We start from the raw sequence: 19223 nt of genomic DNA on the forward strand, positions 1-19223 counted from the left end.
CAGTGCAAGCTGTTACTCATTTGTTTGACTGATGGGGCTGCTAAGTGCTATACCACCTACTGCACTCCCCTGACTTAAGGGGCTCCGGAACGCCCTATACTTGCAATGTTAAAATAACGCTTATAAATTACATCTTTCCTCACAAAGTATTTGAGGTAGGAAGAACTTTTTACAGATTATTTATTGGAATATGGGCTACAACTTAACACAGGGATTTTACAAAATTTTAGTTCAGTTATTAAAGATGATTTTTTTTCAATTGTAATGAAAATTCACAACATTTTTTTGCAATTTTTTATTTATATATTCAAAAATACACAGTTTTTTGGAAAAAGGCTGTGTTAAATTATGCAGAAGGTACTGTGTAATATTTACTGAAAGTTTCAAACAAATATGTTTGGAAGATCCTTAGAAAACATGTAATTAGTATGAGAAAATAAAAGTTTTGGGAATCGAGCGACAAAGATTGGATTAACTTTTTAGTGCATTCCAGGTCCATAGGATGGATTATCTTCATCCTCTGCAAACTCCTCCTCCAGCTTGCTCTTGTTCCTCCTCCTGTTTACTCTTGCTTGTATTTCTAGACTCTTTACAGCCCTGTCTGCAGCCCGAAGGCGTTCCTTGTCTAAAGCAAGCATCGCTCGTACCATGTTAGAACCTATCTTCATTCCCATATTTCTAAATACCTTTGGCTTTCCAACATTTCTCCTTTTCTTAAAAGCCTTCAGAGGATTTCTAATAACTTTACTTTTACTCATTATTATACTTCAACAAAACAGAGACTCAAGAAACAGAATTAATTACGAATATTTTCGAGATAACGACAGAGTAAATAAACATGAAACAATCGACAATCACACCAGCGATATATATTGAACCATCACAGGTTAGCCACAACACATACTTTATCTCACATCACTAAAATGTACCTGATGAACACGGACGTTAATAATAACACCATTTGACAGCAGTTTAACAGCGCCACAGTGGGTCACGCCCATGTAGAACACATTTCAAAAAAAATTTAAAAATAGTTGTAGTCTTCGGAATTGAATAAATTATATATCTATTAAAAGATAATAGTCTGCAGATTCAGAAAACGCAAAAAAGTAAAAATTGAACTTTTCATGATTTTGAGCCTTTCCGGAGCCCCTTAAGCCCTCGTGAGTTCAGCTCGATTTCTAACTTGAAGGAAACACTTCACGGCATTCGCCCCACAACTGCTACAAATTCGTCGCGCAATAGACCGCGCCGCTCGAATTGTCAACACAACTGGCACTGATAAGAGTATCCCACGACTTCCACATCGCTGGCAAAGTTTTATACACAATGCTGGTGATTACTTTGAAGGTCAGTAAAACTTTGAAGCACCTATCTGTTTTGTACGAGTTGTAAATAAATAGTTGCCACTATTAAAGTTCCAACCATCTTATTTTATACAAGATTGTTAGAACTTCGTTTGCCGGCCGGAGTGGCCGTGCGGTTCTAGGCGCTTCAGTATGGAGCCGCGCGACCGCTACGGTCGCAGGTTAGAATCCTGCTTCGGGCATGGATGTGTGTGATGTCCTTAGGTTAATTAGGTTTAAGTAGTTCTAAGTTCTAGGGGACTGATGACCTCATATGTAAAGTCCCATAGTGCTCAGAGCCATTTTTTTTTAACTTCGTTTAGACTCACGGACTTTCTTTCTGAAATCGAATAAGAAATTAAAATCTCTATGTTTCAACACTTGGTTCATTTTAAATTTTCAGATGAATCCCAGTATTCAAAAATGTCGGAAAAAAGTGGTATTCGCCCCACAGGCGGAAGTTCCAACTCCCTATCCGCCTCGCAGGCGGTTGTTCTCCAGAACGCAGATGTTCCTATCTACGTGTTCTGCGAAATACTAACACGAATTTTTTTACAGACGAATGGAAAAACTGGTAGAAGCCGACCTCGGGGAAGATCAGTTTGGATTCCGTAGAAATGTTGGAACACATGAGGCAATACTGACCTTACGACTTATCTTAGAAGAAAGATTAAGGAAAGGCAAACCTATGTTTCTAGCATTTGTAGACTTAGAGAAAGCTTTTGACAATGTTGACTGGAATACTCTCTTTCAAATTCTAAAGTTGGCAGGGATAAAATACAGGGGGCGAAAGGCTATTTACAATTTGCACAGAAACCAGACGGCAGTTATAAGAGTCGAGGGGCATGAAAGGGAAGCAGCGGTTGGGAAGGGAGTGAGACAGGGTTGTACTCTCTCCCTGATGTTATTCAATCTGTATATTGAGCAAGCAGTAAAGGAAACAAAAGAAAAATTCAGAGTAGGTATTAAAATCCAGGGAGAAGAAATAAAACTTTGAAGTTCGCCGATGACATTGTAATTCTGTCAGAGACAGCAAAGGACCTGGAAGAGCAGCTGAACGGGATGGACAGTGTCTTGAAAGGAGGATATAGGATGAACATCAACAAAAGCAAAACGAGGATAATGGAATGTAGTCGAATTAAGTCGAGTGATGCTGAGGGAATTAGATTAGGAAATGAGACGCTCGAAGTAGTAAAGGAGTTTTGCTATTTGGGGAGCAAAATAACTAATGGTGGTCGAAGTAGAGAGGATATTAAGCGTAGACTGGCAATGGCAAGGAACGCGTTTCTGAAGAAGAGAAATTTGTTAACATCGAGTATAGATTTAAGTGTCAGGAAGTCGTTTCTGAAAGTATTGGTATGGAGTGTAGCCATGTATGGAAGTGAAACACGGACGATAAACAGTTTGGACAAGAAGAGAATAGAGGCTTTCGAAATGTGGTGCTACAGAAGAATGCACAAGATTAGATGGGTAGATCACATTGAATAGAATTGGGGAGAAGAGGAGTTTATGGCACAACTTGACTAGAAGAATGGTTCAAATGGCTCTGAGCACTATGGGACTCAACTGCTGAGGTCATTAGTCCCCTAGAACTTAGAACTAGTTAAACCTAACTAACCTAAGGACATCACAAACATTCATGCCCGAGGCAGGATTCGAACCTGCGACCGCAGCGGTCTTGCGGTTCCAGACTGCAGCGCCTTTAACCGCACGGCCACTTCGGCCGGCGACTAGAAGAAGGGACCGGTTGGTAGGACATGTTCTGAGGCATCAAGGGATCATAAATTTAGCATTGGAGGGCAGCGTGGAGGGTAAAAATCGTAGAGGGAGACCAAGAGATGAATACACTAAGTAGATTCAGAAGGATGTAGGTTGCAGTAGGTACTGGGAGATGAAGAAGCTTGCACAGGATAGAGTAGCATGGAGAGGTGCATCAAACCAGTCTCAGGACTGAAGATCACAACAACAACATCTGTTAAAATTAAAGAGACAGAGCGTGAGAGAGAGCAAAGGCGCGCGGCGAGACGCTGTGGGAGAGGGAAGTTGTCGCGGCGCGGGCGCTGCGCGTAGAGATAGCGCGGTCCGTAGGAAGTTGACTCACGCGCCTGCCGCATCCCGATCAGACCGTCAGTAGTCTAAGCGAGCAACCAGCAGTGCGCCATGGCTGTCGTCCTGGAAACATCTGCCGCGCTGACAGCCGTCTTCACTTTCCTACTGGCGACGACTGGCACCGCGGCAAACCACACCTGCACCAGGAAAGTCGCGTACGTACCTGCTGCGAGCTACCAACAACCCTGATACAACTATCTTCTTCGTCCTGTAACAAAGCTGGTGGATCCTTCCTCCCCCCCCCCCCCCCGCGTCATTTTTTCTCCCCCTCCCCTCCCTATTAAAAATGTTTATTTTCTTGCAATTTGATTTGAACCATTATAAATGGTTTTTGGAAGCCTGCAGCTGTGAAAACATAAATAAATCTTCTGCTACCAGTCACGATTTTCCTTTATTTACTTTTTGCACGACGCGTTTCGGGAAATGATACCCATTTTCAAGTGCGTTTTGCGTGTGTCTTAAGCCATTCCTTTTGATGTTGTCAATCTGCATCTACATCTACATTTATACTCCGCAAGCCACCCAACGGTGTGTGCCGGAGGGCACTTTACGTGCCACTGTCATTATCTCCCTTTCCTGTTCCAGTCGCGTATGGTTCGCGGGAAGAACGACTGCCGGAAAGCCTCCGTGCGTGCTCGAATCTCTTTCATTTTACATTCGTGGTTCAAAAATGGCTCTGAGCATTATCGGACTTAACAGCTGAGGTCATCAGTCCCCTAGACTTAGAACTACTTAAACCTAAATAACCTAAGGACATCACACACATCCATGCCAGAGGCAGGATTCGAACCTGCGATCGTAGCGGTCGCGCGGTTCTAGACTGTAGCGCCTAGAACCACTCGGCCACCCCGGCCGGCTTTACATTCGTGATCTCCTCGGGAGGTATAAGAAGGGGGAAGCAATATATTCGATACCTCATCCATATACGCACCCTCTCAAAACCTGGACAGCAAGCTACACCGCGATGCATAACGCCTCTCTTGCAGAGTCTACCACTCGAGTTTACTAAACATCTCCGTAACGCTATCAGGCTTACCAAATAACCCTGTGACGAAACGCGCCGCTCTTCTTTGGATCTTCTCCATCTCCTCTGTCAACCTCACCTGGTACGGATCCCGCACTGATGAGCAATACTCAAGTATAGGTCGAACGAGTGTTTTGTAAGGCACCTCCTTTGTTAATGGACTACATTTTCTAAAGACTCTCCCAATGAATCTCAACGTGGCACCCGCCTTACCAACAATTAATTTTGTATGATCATTCCACTTCAGATCGTTCCGTACGCATACTCCCAGATATTTTACAGAAGTAACTGCTACCAGTGTTTGTTCCGCTATCATATAATCATACAATAAAGGATCCTTCTTTCTATATATTCGCAATACATTACATTTGTCTACGTTAAGGGTCATTTGCCACTCCCTGCACCAAGCGCCTATCCGCTGCAGATCTTCCTGCATTTCGCTGCAATTTTCCAACGCTGCAACTTCTCTGTATACTACAGCATCATCCGCGAAAAGCCGTATGGAACTTCCGACACTATCTACATCTACATCTACATCTACATCTATACTCCGCGAGCCACCTTACGGTGTGTGGCGGAGGGTACTTATTGTACCACTATCTGATCCCCCCTTCCCTGTTCCATTCACGAATTGTGCGTGGGAAGAACGACTGCTTGTAAGTCTCCGTATTTGCTCTAATTTCTCGGATCTTTTCGTTGTGATCATTACGCGAGATATATGTGGGCGGTAGTAATATGTTGCCCATCTCTTCCCGGAATGTGCTCTCTCGTAATTTCGATAATAAACCTCTCCGTATTGCGTAACGCCTTTCTTGAAGTGTCCGCCACTGGAGCTTGTTCAGCATCTCCGTAACGCTCTCGCGCTGACTAAATGTCCCCATGACGAATCGCGCTGCTTTTCGCTGGATCATGTCTATCTCTTCTATTAATCCAACCTGGTAAGGGTCCCATACTGATGAGCAATACTCAAGAATCGGACGAACAAGCGTTTTGTAAGCTACTTCTTTCGTCGATGAGTCACATTTTCTTAGAATTCTTCCTATGAATCTCAACCTGGCGCCTGCTTTTCCCACTATTTGTTTTATGTGATCATTCCACTTCAGATCGCTCCGGATAGTAACTCCTAAGTATTTTACGGTCGTTACCGCTTCCAATGATTTACCACCTATGGCATAATCGTACTGGAATGGATTTCTGCCCCTATGTATGCGCATTATATTACATTTATCTACGTTTAGGGAAAGATGCCAGCTGTCGCACCATTCATTAATCCTCTGCAGGTCTTCCTGGAGTACGTACGAGTCTTCTGATGTTGCTACTTTCTTGTAGACAACCGTGTCATCTGCAAATAGCCTCACGGAGCTACCGATGTTGTCAACTAAGTCATTTATGTATATTGTAAACAATAAAGGTCCTATCACGCTTCCTTGCGGTACTCCCGAAATTACCTCTACATCTGCAGATTTTGAACCGTTAAGAATGACATGTTGTGTTCTTTCTTCTAGGAAATCCTGAATCCAATCACAAACCTGGTCCGATATTCCGTAAGCTCGTATTTTTTTCACTAAACGTAAGTGCGGAACCGTATCAAATGCCTTCCTGAAGTCCAGGAATACGGCATCAATCTGCTCGCCAGTGTCTACGGCACTGTGAATTTCTTGGACAAATAGGGCGAGCTGAGTTTCACATGATCTCTGTTTGCGGAATCCATGTTGGTTATGATGAAGGAGATTTGTATTATCTAAGAACGTCATAATACGAGAACATAAAACATGTTCCATTATTCTACAACAGATTGACGTAAGCGAAATAGGCCTATAATTATTCGCATCTGATTTATGACCCTTCTTGAAAATGGGAACGACATGCGCTTTCTTCCAGTCGCTAGGTACTTTACGTTCTTCCAGAGATCTACGATAAATTGCTGATAGAAAGGGGGCAAGTTCTTTAGCATAATCACTGTAGAATCTTAAGGGTATCTCGTCTGGTCCGGATGCTTTTCCGCTACTAAGTGATAGCAGTTGTTTTTCAATTCCGATATCGTTTATTTCAATATTTTCCATTTTGGCGTCCGTGCGACGGCTGAAGTCAGGGACCGTGTTACGATTTTCCGCAGTGAAACAGTTTCGGAACACTGAATTCAGTATTTCTGCCTTTCTTCGGTCGTCCTCTGTTTCGGTGCCATCGTGGTCAACGAGTGACTGAATAGGGGATTTAGATCCGCTTACCGATTTTACATATGACCAAAACTTTTTAGGGTTCTTGTTTAGATTGTTTGCCAATGTTTTATGTTCGAATTCGTTGAATGCTTCTCTCATTGCTCTCTTTACGCTCTTTTTCGCTTCGTTCAGCTTTTCCTTATCAGCTATGATTCGACTACTCTTAAACCTATGATGAAGCTTTCTTTGTTTCCGTAGTACCTTTCGTACATGATTGTTATACCACGGTGGATCTTTCCCCTCGCTTTGGACCTTAGTCGGTACGAACTTATCTAAGGCGTACTGGACGATGTTTCTGAATTTTTTCCATTTTTTTTCCACATCCTCTTCCTCAGAAATGAACGTTTGATGGCGGTCACTCAGATATTCTGCGATTTGTGCCCTATCACTCTTGTTAAGCAAATATATTTTCCTTCCTTTCTTGGCATTTCTTATTACACTTGTAGTCATTGATGCAACCACTGACTTATGATCACTGATACCCTCTTCTACATTCACGGAGTCGAAAAGTTCCGGTCTATTTGTTGCTATGAGGTCTAAAACGTTAGCTTCACGAGTTGGTTCTCTAACTATCTGCTCGAAGTAATTCTCGGACAAGGCAGTCAGGATAATGTCACAAGAGTCTCTGTCCCTGGCTCCAGTTCTGATTGTGTGACTATCCCATTCTATACCTGGTAGATTGAAGTCTCCCCCTATTACAATAGTATGATCACGAAACTTCTTCACGACGTTCTGCAGGTTCTCTCTGAGGCGCTCAACTACTATGGTTGCTGATGCAGGTGGTCTATAGAAGCATCCAACTATCATATCTGACCCACCTTTGATACTTAACCCAGATTATTTCACATTCGCATTCGCTAATAACTTCACTGGATATTATTGAATTCTTTACTGCTATAAATACTCCTCCACCATTGGCGTTTATCCTATCCTTGCGGTATATATTCCATTCTGTGTCTAGGATTTCGTTACTGTTCACTTCCGGTTTTAACCAACTTTCCGTTCCTAATACTATATGCGCACTATTTCCTTCAATAAGAGATACTAATTCAGGAACCTTGCCCTGGATACTCCTGCAGTTTACCAATATTACGTTAACTTTTCCTGTTTTTGGTCTCTGAGGACGGACGTTCTTTATCAACGATGATAATGTTCTCTCTGGTAAGCCGTCAGGTATTTTATCGTTTCGCCCAAGGGGGGGTCCCTCTAACCTAAAAAACCCCCGTGTGCACGCCACACGTACTCTGCTACCCTAGTAGCTGCTTCCGGTGTGTAGTGCACGCCTGACCTGTCTAGGGGGGCCCTACAGTTCTCCACCCAATAACGGAGGTCGATGAACTTGCAACCATTATAGTCGCAGAGTCGTCTGAGCCTCTGGTTTAGACCCTCCACACGGCTCCAAACCAGAGGACCGCGATCGACTCTGGGCACTATGCTGCAGATATTAAGCTCAGCTTGCACTCCGCGTGCGATGCTGGTTGTCTTCACCAAATCGGCCAGCCGCCGGAAGGAACCAAGGATGGCCTCAGAACCCAAGCGGCAGGCGTCATTCGTTCCGACATGTGCTACTATCTGCAGCCGGTCACACCCAGTGCGTTCAATAGCTGCCGGAAGGGCCTCCTCCACATTACGGACGAGACCCCCCGGCAAGCACACCGAGTGCACACTGGCATTCTTCCCCGACCTACCCGCTATTTTCCTGAGGGGCTCCATAACCCGCCTAACGTTGGAGCTCCCTATAACTAATAGGCCCGCCCTCTGTGACTGTCGGGACCTTGCCTACTAGGTCATTCATATATATTGTGAAAAGCAATAGTCCCGTAACACTGCCCTGTGGCACGCCAGAGGTTACTTTAACGTCTGTAGACGTCTCCCAATTGATAACAACATGCTGTGTTCTGTTTGCTAAAAATTCTTCAATCCAGCCACACAGCTGGTCTGATATTCCGTAGGCTCTTACTTTGTTTATCAGGCGACAGTGCGGAACTGTATCGAACGCCTTCCGGAAGTCAAGGAAAACGGCATCTACCTGGGAGCCTGTATCTAATATTTTCTGGGTCTCATGAACAAATAACGCGAGTTGGGTCTCACACGATCGCTGTTTCCCGAATCCATGTTAATTCCTACAGAGTAGATTCTGGATTTTCAGTCTGCTTCATTTCGTTGACTTTTACTGCAATATAAAGAAACAAGCGATTTTTTAGTTGTTTATCGATTCTTTTTGGTGAAGTTAGTGGCGAAATTTAGAAGAATTTGTACTTACAGTTTCCTAATTGTCCATTTGTGCAGAGTCTAGAGAGTTTAGTGTGTGACACTCTGCACAAATGGACGATTAGAAAACTGTTAGTACAAATTCTTCTAAATTTCGGCACTAACTTGACCAAAAAGAATCGATAACCAACTAAAAAATCGCGTCTTTCTTATATATTGCAGTAAAAGTCAACGAAATGAAGCAGACTCTCACACATAGACATCATTAGAAATGGCTTAATACACACAAAAAACGTGCTTGAAAATGGGAATCATTTCCCGAAACGCATCGTGCAAAACTAAATAAAGAAAAATTGTGACTGGTAACAGAAGATTTATTTATAAACAAACGTATTATTTTCTTCCAAATATCTTTGAGATTATAACACTTATACAGTGTAACAAAAATGTGCGGTACAAATTTCGTTTCTCACATGTAGATCAAGAAATTATGTTATGTCAAACGCTTTGTTTGCATGTTACAACTCATCTTCCCCAAACTCATTAATAATGGGAAACGCTCAAGAGCAGAATGTTACAATCATGGGGAACTTGAGCTCTTGGTGACGGCTGCCTATATTGTGCACCGCCAGTGTTTTGTTTTACATGTCCCTGTTGCCATGCGACGTACGTGATTGTTTGTTTACATTAACATCAGCTGTTCCAGCGACCAGTAAGTCCGCTGCAAGCACGCAGGTTAACTACGTAGTATTAATCACAGAGTCGGCTCGTGCAGAGGCAGTGTACACAAATGCAGAGATGGCAGTAGCCCGTTTGATATATGGATTAGCTGACGGCAATGGTGCTCGGGCTAAACGTTTGTACTGGCAGATTTCCAGGACGAAGGTGCTCCGACAGAAAAACATTTGAAGGCATTGATCTTCGACTTAGGGAACAGGGGGCATTGAAGCCTGATAATCGCTACCGGGAGAGACCTAGAAAGACGAAGACACCGCAACGGGAGACAGCAATTAGTTAACTTTTGCATTTCTTGCCTTTGTGTTTTCGTTTTCTTCAAAGCCAAGAGAAGAGATGAAGCGATAACCCAGCGTAGAGCCTGCACCTACCATCATGTATTTTTGATTTTCGAGTGTTAAAAAACATAAGATTTTTTCTGTTCCTCGGTAAGAACAACTCGCTCACTGTTAATGAACGAAGGTAGACGCACGTTATTTTAGAGCGAAATCCGCGGTAGCCATTTTGGTTGTGAGAATAAGTAAAAAGTCTGTATTTTCCATGTACGTAGAAGAAAGAATAGAGCAGTATTTCACCAGTGAAAAATTGAGTTATTATTACAAGTAGTACTGTAATATACGGGGTGTCCAAAAAGTCTGTCCGCAGTGCCGTATGATTCTTCACCTCTCCCAACATCCACTGTTTCGTTTATCTCAGCCAGCGTCAGTAGCATCGTTGGTGTGTGTCGTTACGTGTTGACGTCCCCTTTGTTTCGTTTTTGTCACTGTTAAAATGCTAACCATTAGAACGTGTGTTTTTAGTCGAACAAGTGTTCAAAGCTAGCGGAAAATACAGTTTCAGTTCGTCAAACATTTAATTCAGTTTTGCCCGCATCTCGTGGTCGTGCGGTAGCGTTCTCGCTTCCCACGCCCGGGTTCCCGGGTTCGATTCCCGGCGGGGTCAGGGATTTTCTCTGCCTCGTGATGGCTGGGTGTTGTGTGCTGTCCTTAGGTTAGTTAGGTTTAAGTAGTTCTAAGTTCTAGGGGACTGATGACCGTAGATGTTAAGTCCCATAGTGCTCAGAGCCAGTTGAACCAGTTTAATTCAGTTTTCCCGGAGACAACACTCCAACATCGCGATACTGTGCGAGATTTGACTAATAAAGTTCGAAGTACGGGTTCAGTGACAGATGCACCGAGAAGTGGTCGTACGAGCGTTTTGTCTGAGGATAAACTACTCGATAATTCCGATAAAATGTCCACGAGTCGGAACAAGTCAGTAAGGAAAGTCGCCCACGAAATCGATGTTAGTGTCGGAACAGCACACACAGCTGTAAGGAAAAGATTAGAACTTTTTCCCGTACAAAGTGAGAGTCGTGCAAGAACTGAAAAATACTGATCATGGTAAGAGACTGCATTATTGTCAATGGTTCAAAAATTTCGTTCAATAAAATGAAAGGGATATTCTTAATGAAACGTTTTTCACTGATGAGGCGTGGTTTCATTTATCCAGGTACATGAACTCGCAAAGTTCTCGAATGTGGAGTACTGCAAATTCATTGTGTATTCGTGAGGAACCAATTCATTGTGTGAAAATAGGAGTTTGGATTGTAATTTCTAGACGTCGGATTGTGGTTCGCATATTTTTCAACGAAACAATATACGCACAACCATTCTGAAATGATATTCTGTACCCATTCATAGGAGTGAAATACTGAACGGTTATTTTCAACAAGATGGTGCAACCGCACATACAGCTCGCGTTTCAATGTCACTGCTTGCTGATGTTTCTCATAATTTCACAGGGACTTTCGCCTCCACGATCGCCTGACCTAACACCACCTGACTTTTTCTTCTGGGGTGCAGCGAAAGCAACTGTCTATAAAAACCGTCCAAAATCCATCGATGAATTGAAAACTGCAATAGCCACTTTCACTGTTTCTGTTACAGAAGAAATGTTACAGCTTGTGTTTGTAAACGTGATTAGACGAATTGAATTGTGTATTCAGCAACGGGGAGGGGGGACTTTCAACATTTAACGTGAAAATCTGTAAGTAAAGATGAATATTCAATAAATTAATAACTTGTATTACACTGAGTTTCGTTTTGGTATATTCACTGCGGCATACGGCACGCGCGGCTAACAATCATACGGCACCGCGGAGAGACTTTTTGAACATCCCGTATAAAAATCCAAGAAGCCACCTGTGTTATTACGAAGCTCCGATTACAAAATGAATGATGGACACGGTCAAGATTTTGTAGGTGGATACTCCGATCGGGCATAGTATTATTAATTGCTAAGCATACATCTACAACAAGAGAACCATCTCATTATTTCCATGTATCTAAACATTTATTATTTTTTATTACATTATACAATTCTTCACGCAGCTGTCGACGAGCCTTGTGCCAGCACAAGACATGTAGCTGCAACACTTAAACACTGAACGCTGACCACGTGATTGTCTGGCGACTGTTACACGAAATCCAGCTGTATCCATACCATTTACAGCGTGTGCAGGCACTATTAGCAGCTGATTTTCCTGCACGGGTACTCTTCTGCAAATGGTTTATTCAACAAAGTGTCAACTCTAATTTTAGTGCAAAGGTCCCGCTCATAGATGAAGCGTCGTTTCAACGAGATCAGATTATAAACTACCACAATCATCACGGGATAAATTCTAGTGTCCCATTCAATTCGTTGGCTTTGAGCAATGACGTCACACCTGAGGCAAAGATGTTACGTCGAGGCAATCTGTGAAAGCAACCGATCATACCGTAAACAAACGAATATAACACACCATAAAACTACAATCACATTTTACGCGATTACTTAGTCACGAATTACATCGAAACGACTTGAAAATAATAATAAGAACGAAAAACCAATATTCATGTCCAATATAAATTATGATCGTAATTTATGCGAGCAGAAAAGCACAGAGAATCTTTAAATTGCATTTCAGAATAAAATGGTTCAAATGTCTCTAAGCACTATGGGACTAAACATCTGAGGTCATCAGTCCCCTAGACTTAGAACTACTTAAACCTAACTAACATAAGAACATCACACACATCCATGCCCCAGGCACGATTCGAACCTGCGACCGTAGCGGTCGCTTGGTTCCGGACTGAAGCGCTTAGAACCGCTCGGCCACACTTGCCGGCGCATTTCAGAATAGCGGATGATGAAATCGTAATACTATGAAATGTTGTTAATTTTTAATATGAATTATTGAATCCAACGGGCGAAGGGCAGGAAAGTGGGGATTTGGGGCGGGAAAAAACTATCTAACAGAACAACGGGAAAATGATATAAATGATAACATACACGAAGCAGCAGCATTAAGTGTGAAGCAGACACCCAAAATCCTAAAAGAAAAGCCACTCGTAACGAAAATTCACAAACAGTAACAAATACTGGAACCGGTAACTTGAATTGACCTATACAGGAGTTCAATTCTAGTTACCGGTACTAAGCATCCGTTGGTCATAATTTTGGACGTTTCTGCAGCAAATGTGTGGACTAGGTTATTGTAGGGTTTAAGAACCTTCAACATCGCAGCGCGTCAGCAATCGTTAGTTAATACATTAAAAAACTAAAAACCCGCCTCCACAGCGGGTCAGGCTTGTAAGTGAGCGACCGATTGTAGCTGCAGTTTATGGCGGGTCATGGCCCATCGAACATAGGCCGGTGTCAGGTGGAGCGTACACCATCAAGTTAAGAAGTGGTTTTGACTTTGTACATATGTACTGTTTGTGTTTTCCTTTTCTTTTTCGTATGGCTATGGTGTTCTTTTAATCATTGACAAAGGTCTTCTTAAGCACTTGCGGGTTTTATTCTTGTCCTGAAGAAGGTGTAATTATCTACGCCGAAACCTGGCTTAACAGTTAATACTAGGTGCTTTTTTCGAAATCGAGGCGGGTTTTTATTTTTTTAATATATTATTGTAGGGTTTCTGGAGTCCTCCTTGATGTCTTACTTTCTGTGAAGTAGTAACGAATGTTGTAGATAGCGAATCCAAGCATTTTGCTTTTTCATATTATTTAAGAGAATGTTGTAGATAGCGAATCCAAGCATTTTGCTTTATCATATTATTTAAGAGAGTAATACCAAATGTAAAAATACTGACCACAAATCTGTGGACTTACTGGAATCGGTAAACAAAATAACCTACTTAGCTTAATGAAGAAGTCCAGAGAAACAGCTTTGACACTCACTACTGCAATCTTCGACAAACAACGTGACATCATACATTATGTCATTGATGAAAGCTGACAAGTGGAATCCGACACCAGAAGTGGCCCTATGCTTCTATGGGCAGACATCAATCCTCACGCAACTTTTGAAGCAAGTAATCAACAAAGATTTGCTGTCAGTGTTTGGGCCGGGATTGTTGGTGACTGTTTGACAGGGCCTCACTCTCTTCCAACCAGGCTCGAATGGACAGAGTTATCTTAACTTTGTAGAGAATGTTCTAGCTGATTTGTTAGCAGACTTGCCTTTAGCTGTACTTCAAAACATGTACTTTATGCACGATGGAGCACCTCCTCATTTTAGTTAATGTCCATCGGCTTCTGAATGTGACGGGCGGATAGGTAAAGATGGACCAATTTCATGCCGTCTGGACCTAAACCCATTGGATTTCCATTTGTGGGGGCATTTGAAAGCTTTTGTGTGTGGGACCCAAATAGACGTTGTTCAGAGTCTCCATGCCCGCATTACGGAAAGCTGTGACAACACACAGTACTCCAGGTACACATCAGCGCATCCGAGATTCACTAAGACGAGGGGTTGATGCATGTATCAATGCCCACGGAAGGCATACTGAACAAGTCCTGTGAGAGAGTTGCATGCGATGTGCTGGTGCATTCTGTTCTGTGTGTTTGCCATGATTAACGACTTGGAGGAAATGAGTTTTAACATTAAAACAAAGGGCTTCCATATCCATAATCATATAACATAATCCCTTCGTCTACATGTTAGGAATGTGTCCTGCAATTTTTGCTGGGCGTTTTTGTTACACCCTGTATGACAAAGCGCACTGTACCAGAAATATTGAATATTAATTAAGGATTTGACTTTATAATCCAGTACGTTCATTTACAGTCCGTTTAAAATTACTTGATAGTTGACGTCTGTCACTTGGCACTACAGTGTTGTCACATCGGCTACCGCTCGTTTAAATTCGACAAGCAAACAACGTCTCACTTCACAAGCGCTGCTGCCGTCAGGTACGGTGGAAACTCGATATACTCCACAGCTGATTTTAAGGGGAGACGGTGGCAGAAATAATGAAAAATTTACAAATTATTTTTATTTGCTTATTTGATAGTAAATATAATTGAGATTATTATCCCAAATTTTTTCCTTGAAATTCGAACTACAAATGGCATAAAAAAATTAAAACCCTAAGCAGTGTAATGCGCCAAGCCCACTTTTCAATATACCAAATGGAGGAAAATTTTTATTGCAGAATTTGGCCTGTGAACCTAGAAAATATAGCTTTAGAAGGCTGTGATTTTTTGTATGCATAACAGCAGTGTTGTGAACAAGGCTGTGGAGCCATTTTCTGGTTCAATCAGTGTGGTATAGAAGGCTGTGGAGTCTTGTGAACAAGTTTTGTGCTGTTCAGTGGAATTCAAGTGATGCTTGGTTTATTGTGCCATTCTTTGTACAAGGTTGCATCTGTTGATCCCTTTTTACAATGCCTAGACCTGGTAAAGTATTTAAAAAATATAGTAAGTCCCATATTTCCAATACAAAACGAAAAACTGACATTGAGGTTAGGGTCGGGCCTGCAGATGCAAACATTAGCTTGTCTACAAGTGCTTCTAAAATAAAACTTGGGACAGGAATTGTGTCAGAAAAAACAAATCATGGCAGAAATACAGGTTTCAGAATTGTGGATCTAGAAATGGTGGCAGAAGCACTTAGAAAAGCCTGCAAGTGCTCTGTTTGTGGAGGAAATGTGGATTTGGTTGATGATGGAAAGAGAGAACGTTTGGTTTGCACATTGCACATTTTGTGTCAAAACTGTGATGCTGACAGACCATTCAAGACATCAAAGGTCAGTAAAGTAAGCCAATATGAGATTTGCTTATGGACTAGTATAGGGATTGGAAGAGATGGTGGAAACCTTTTATGTACTATTATGAACATGCCTGGTCATCCCCTAAAATTTTCTGCAATGAATACTGTTCTCCTCAACGCAGTTGCAGAAGTAAGCGAAGAGAGCATGAAAATGGCAGTCCTGGGGGCAATTCAAGAAAATTGTGAAGCAACTAGTAGCAACGATATAGCAGTTTCCTGTGACAGTTCCTGGATGAAGAGGGGGCGTACTTCAATGCATAGAGTTCCAACAATCATTAGTGTCAACACTGGAAAAGTATTAGACTTAGAGGTGATGTCTAAATATTATTCTGCATGATCCTTGCACAAGAAATATATTGATGCAGGTAAAGAAACAGAATGGCAAGAAATTATGCAGTCTCCAGTGGTGGGATGGAAGCTGAAGGTATGAAATTTTTCCAGACATCTTTGCAAAAGTATGGAGTAAGATACATACAGTGTTTAGGAGATGGAGACTCTAGTGCTTTCAAGAATGTAGTTGAAAGTCAGCCCTATCGAAAAGATTGCACTATCGAGAAACTGGAGTGCTTAGGCCATATTCACAAGAGGATGGGTGGACGACTCCGAAGACTTGTTGCAGACAATAAAGGCAAGCTACTAGAGGATGGGAAGTCACTGGGAGGTAAAAACAGACTAACAAAGAAGAGAATTGACAGCTTACAAATCTATTATGGTGCTGCAATTAGAAGTAACCTCACAAGCTTGGACAGTATGAGGAAAGCAGTATGGGCCATTTGATTTCATTACTTGACAGACACTACACCTCAACATGGCCTCTGTTCTAATGAATGGTGCAAATTTTTGAAAAGCAAGGAGAGTGTGGAAGCTTATACCCATAAAAATAACCTTCCTTATGAGGTTTCAATGGTCATTAAACCAACTTTTAAAGCACTTGCTTCACCAGAACTGCTAGAAAAACGTCTGCATGGGAAAACACAGAACCCAAATGAAAGTTTCAATGCTCTTATTTGGAAAAGATGTCTAAAGAATGTGTTTGTTTCCAATTTGGTGGTGAAGATTTCTGCTTTGGAAGCTGCAGCAGTGTTTAATGATGGGAATGTGGCAAGATTTCACAGCCTCAGCAAGTTGGGCTTTACACCTGGGGTCTTCACTGAGCAGATACTGCAGATCATCGATAAGCAAAGAATCACGAAGGTGGAGACTACAGTCCAGAACATACAAAAAATTGCTAGGCAAAGGAGCAGAGAAGATAAAAGACCTGTAGAGGATGATGAGGAAGAGATGGAATATGGATGTGAGCAGTTTTAGCTAAGGCATGATAGATTTTTTTGTATTTTTTATTTTTTCTACATTTCATCCAAACTTTAAAATGATTTTTCTGCAACTTAAGGTTTTCGGCTTTCAGGAACACTTATATCAGAAACTACTGGAAGGATTGCAATGAAATTTAGCACACATATTCTTTTACTTTGAAACAATATTTAAGTGGAACAAAATTTTAATCGAGATATTATACACAGTTTTGTGGTTGATAATATATTGGAAAGTTTGCTTGTAAAAAATGTTCGAATCCAAAATATCACAGGAAATAATAGCATTAATTTACCAAAAAGTTACTGCACTTAATTGTTCACCTATTAGTACAAATTATTTTACCATTAAAAAAATTTGCCTCGAAATTATGAAAAATTACCTTAAAATAATAATGCAATAAAAAATTCAAAATTATCTCACTGCATTAGATTGTTATTAAAAATTCTGATTTTTTAAAAATCATATTAGATCTCTCTACATAAGTGTGCAAAATTTCAATGAGATGTTACAAAAAATGGCAAAGATACGGATTTACTAAAATATCAGTGCAAGACTGCCACCGTCTCCCCTTAAATGACCAATGTCTGAAATGCGGCAGACAACGCGTTTTGTAGTACTGAATTTACACTTGTATCCTAAACTAACCACAGCGTCTTTATCTGCAGTGTATCCAAGGAAACGGCTGTCAGGAATTTGCGACAGAACTATTATCACGCTAGCTTTCTTCACGGCTTCCAAAGCTGACCTATACGAACCAACTGAAGACACGAAAAATGAAATATCAGTTTCAGAACTAAAAGAAAGTTGTAATTTCTCGATTTTGCTACGCGAGCTAACGCTATACCGACCGAAGAGTTGGAACTCATTTGCAGAAGAAGGAAGAATGATAGGAAGAGAAATAAGAACAAATAAGGAAAGTCAATACGATAATGAAAATGATGCAACAAAAGAGAAAAATAAAAATATTATATTGATATAAATTAATTGAAAATAATAATAAGAGTTATTTAGGTAAAGATATAAAAAAGAAAAGAAAATATGTTATCACCTGCCGGTACTCGAACCTGCATTCTTTTACACTGTTGTTTACGATTTTTCCACTGCGCCACCGAACACCACGAGACTACGTCTTTATATATACACTCCTGGAAATGGACAAAAGAACACATTGACACCGGTGTGTCAGACCCACCATACTTGCTCCGGACACTGCGAGAGGGCTGTACAAGCAATGATCACACGCACGGCACAGCGGACACACCAGGAACCGCGGTGTTGGCCGTCGAATGGCGCTAGCTGCGCAGCATTTGTGCACCGCCGCCGTCAGTGTCAGCCAGTTTGCCGTGGCATACGGAGCTCCATCGCAGGCTTTGACACTGGTAGCATGCCGCGACAGCGTGGACGTGAACCGTATGTGCAGTTGACGGACTTTGAGCGAGGGCGTATAGTGGGCATGCGGGAGGCCGGGTGGACGTACCGCCGAATTGCTCAACACGTGGGGCGTGAGGTCTCCACAGTACATCGATGTTGTCGCCAGTGGTCGGCGGAAGGTGCACGTGCCCGTCGACCTGGGACCGGACCGCAGCGACGCACGGATGCACGCCAAGACCGTAGGATCCTACGCAGTGCCGTAGGGGACCGCACCGCCACTTCCCAGCAAATTAGGGACACTGTTGCTCCTGGGGTATCGGCGAGGACCATTCGCAACCGTCTCCATGAAGCTGGGCTACGGTCGCGCACACCGTTAGGCCGTCTTCCGCTCACGCCCCAACATCGTGCAGCCCGCCTCCAGTGGTGTCGCGACAGGCGTGAACGGAGGGACGAATGGAGACGTGTCGTCTTCAGCGATGAGAGTCGCTTCTGCCTTGGTGCCAATGATGGTCGTATGCGTGTTTGGCGCCGTGCAGGTGAGCGCCACAATCAGGACTGCATACGACCGAGGCACACAGGGCCAACACCCGGCATCATGGTGTGGGGAGCGATCTCCTACACTGGCCGTACACCACTGGTGATCGTCGAGGGGACACTGAATAGTGCACGGTACATCCAAACCGTCATCGAACCCATCGTTCTACCATTCCTAGACCGGCAAGGGAACTTGCTGTTCCAACAGGACAATGCACGTCCGCATGTATCCCGTGCCACCCAACGTGCTCTAGAAGGTGTAAGTCAACTACCCTGGCCAGCAAG

The 19223-nt window shown here is 42.5% G+C and overlaps 1 protein-coding gene across 2 annotated transcripts in view; it reads left to right on the plus strand.

The window, feature by feature from the left end:
- Positions 1 to 3474: 3474 nt before the first annotated feature.
- Positions 3475 to 19223, plus strand: part of LOC126215276 (epidermal growth factor-like protein) — a 188235-nt gene continuing 172486 nt past the window's right edge. For both annotated transcript variants that reach the window (XM_049941964.1, XM_049941965.1), the window contains exon 1: positions 3475 to 3610. In XM_049941964.1, coding sequence (XP_049797921.1) covers positions 3507 to 3610 — 104 coding nt within the window. In that variant the 5' untranslated portion in view covers positions 3475 to 3506. The remainder of the gene's footprint in view (positions 3611 to 19223) is intronic.

The sequence above is a fragment of the Schistocerca nitens genome, chromosome 12, assembly GCF_023898315.1.
Source record: "Schistocerca nitens isolate TAMUIC-IGC-003100 chromosome 12, iqSchNite1.1, whole genome shotgun sequence".
Lineage (NCBI taxonomy): Eukaryota > Metazoa > Arthropoda > Insecta > Orthoptera > Acrididae > Schistocerca > Schistocerca nitens.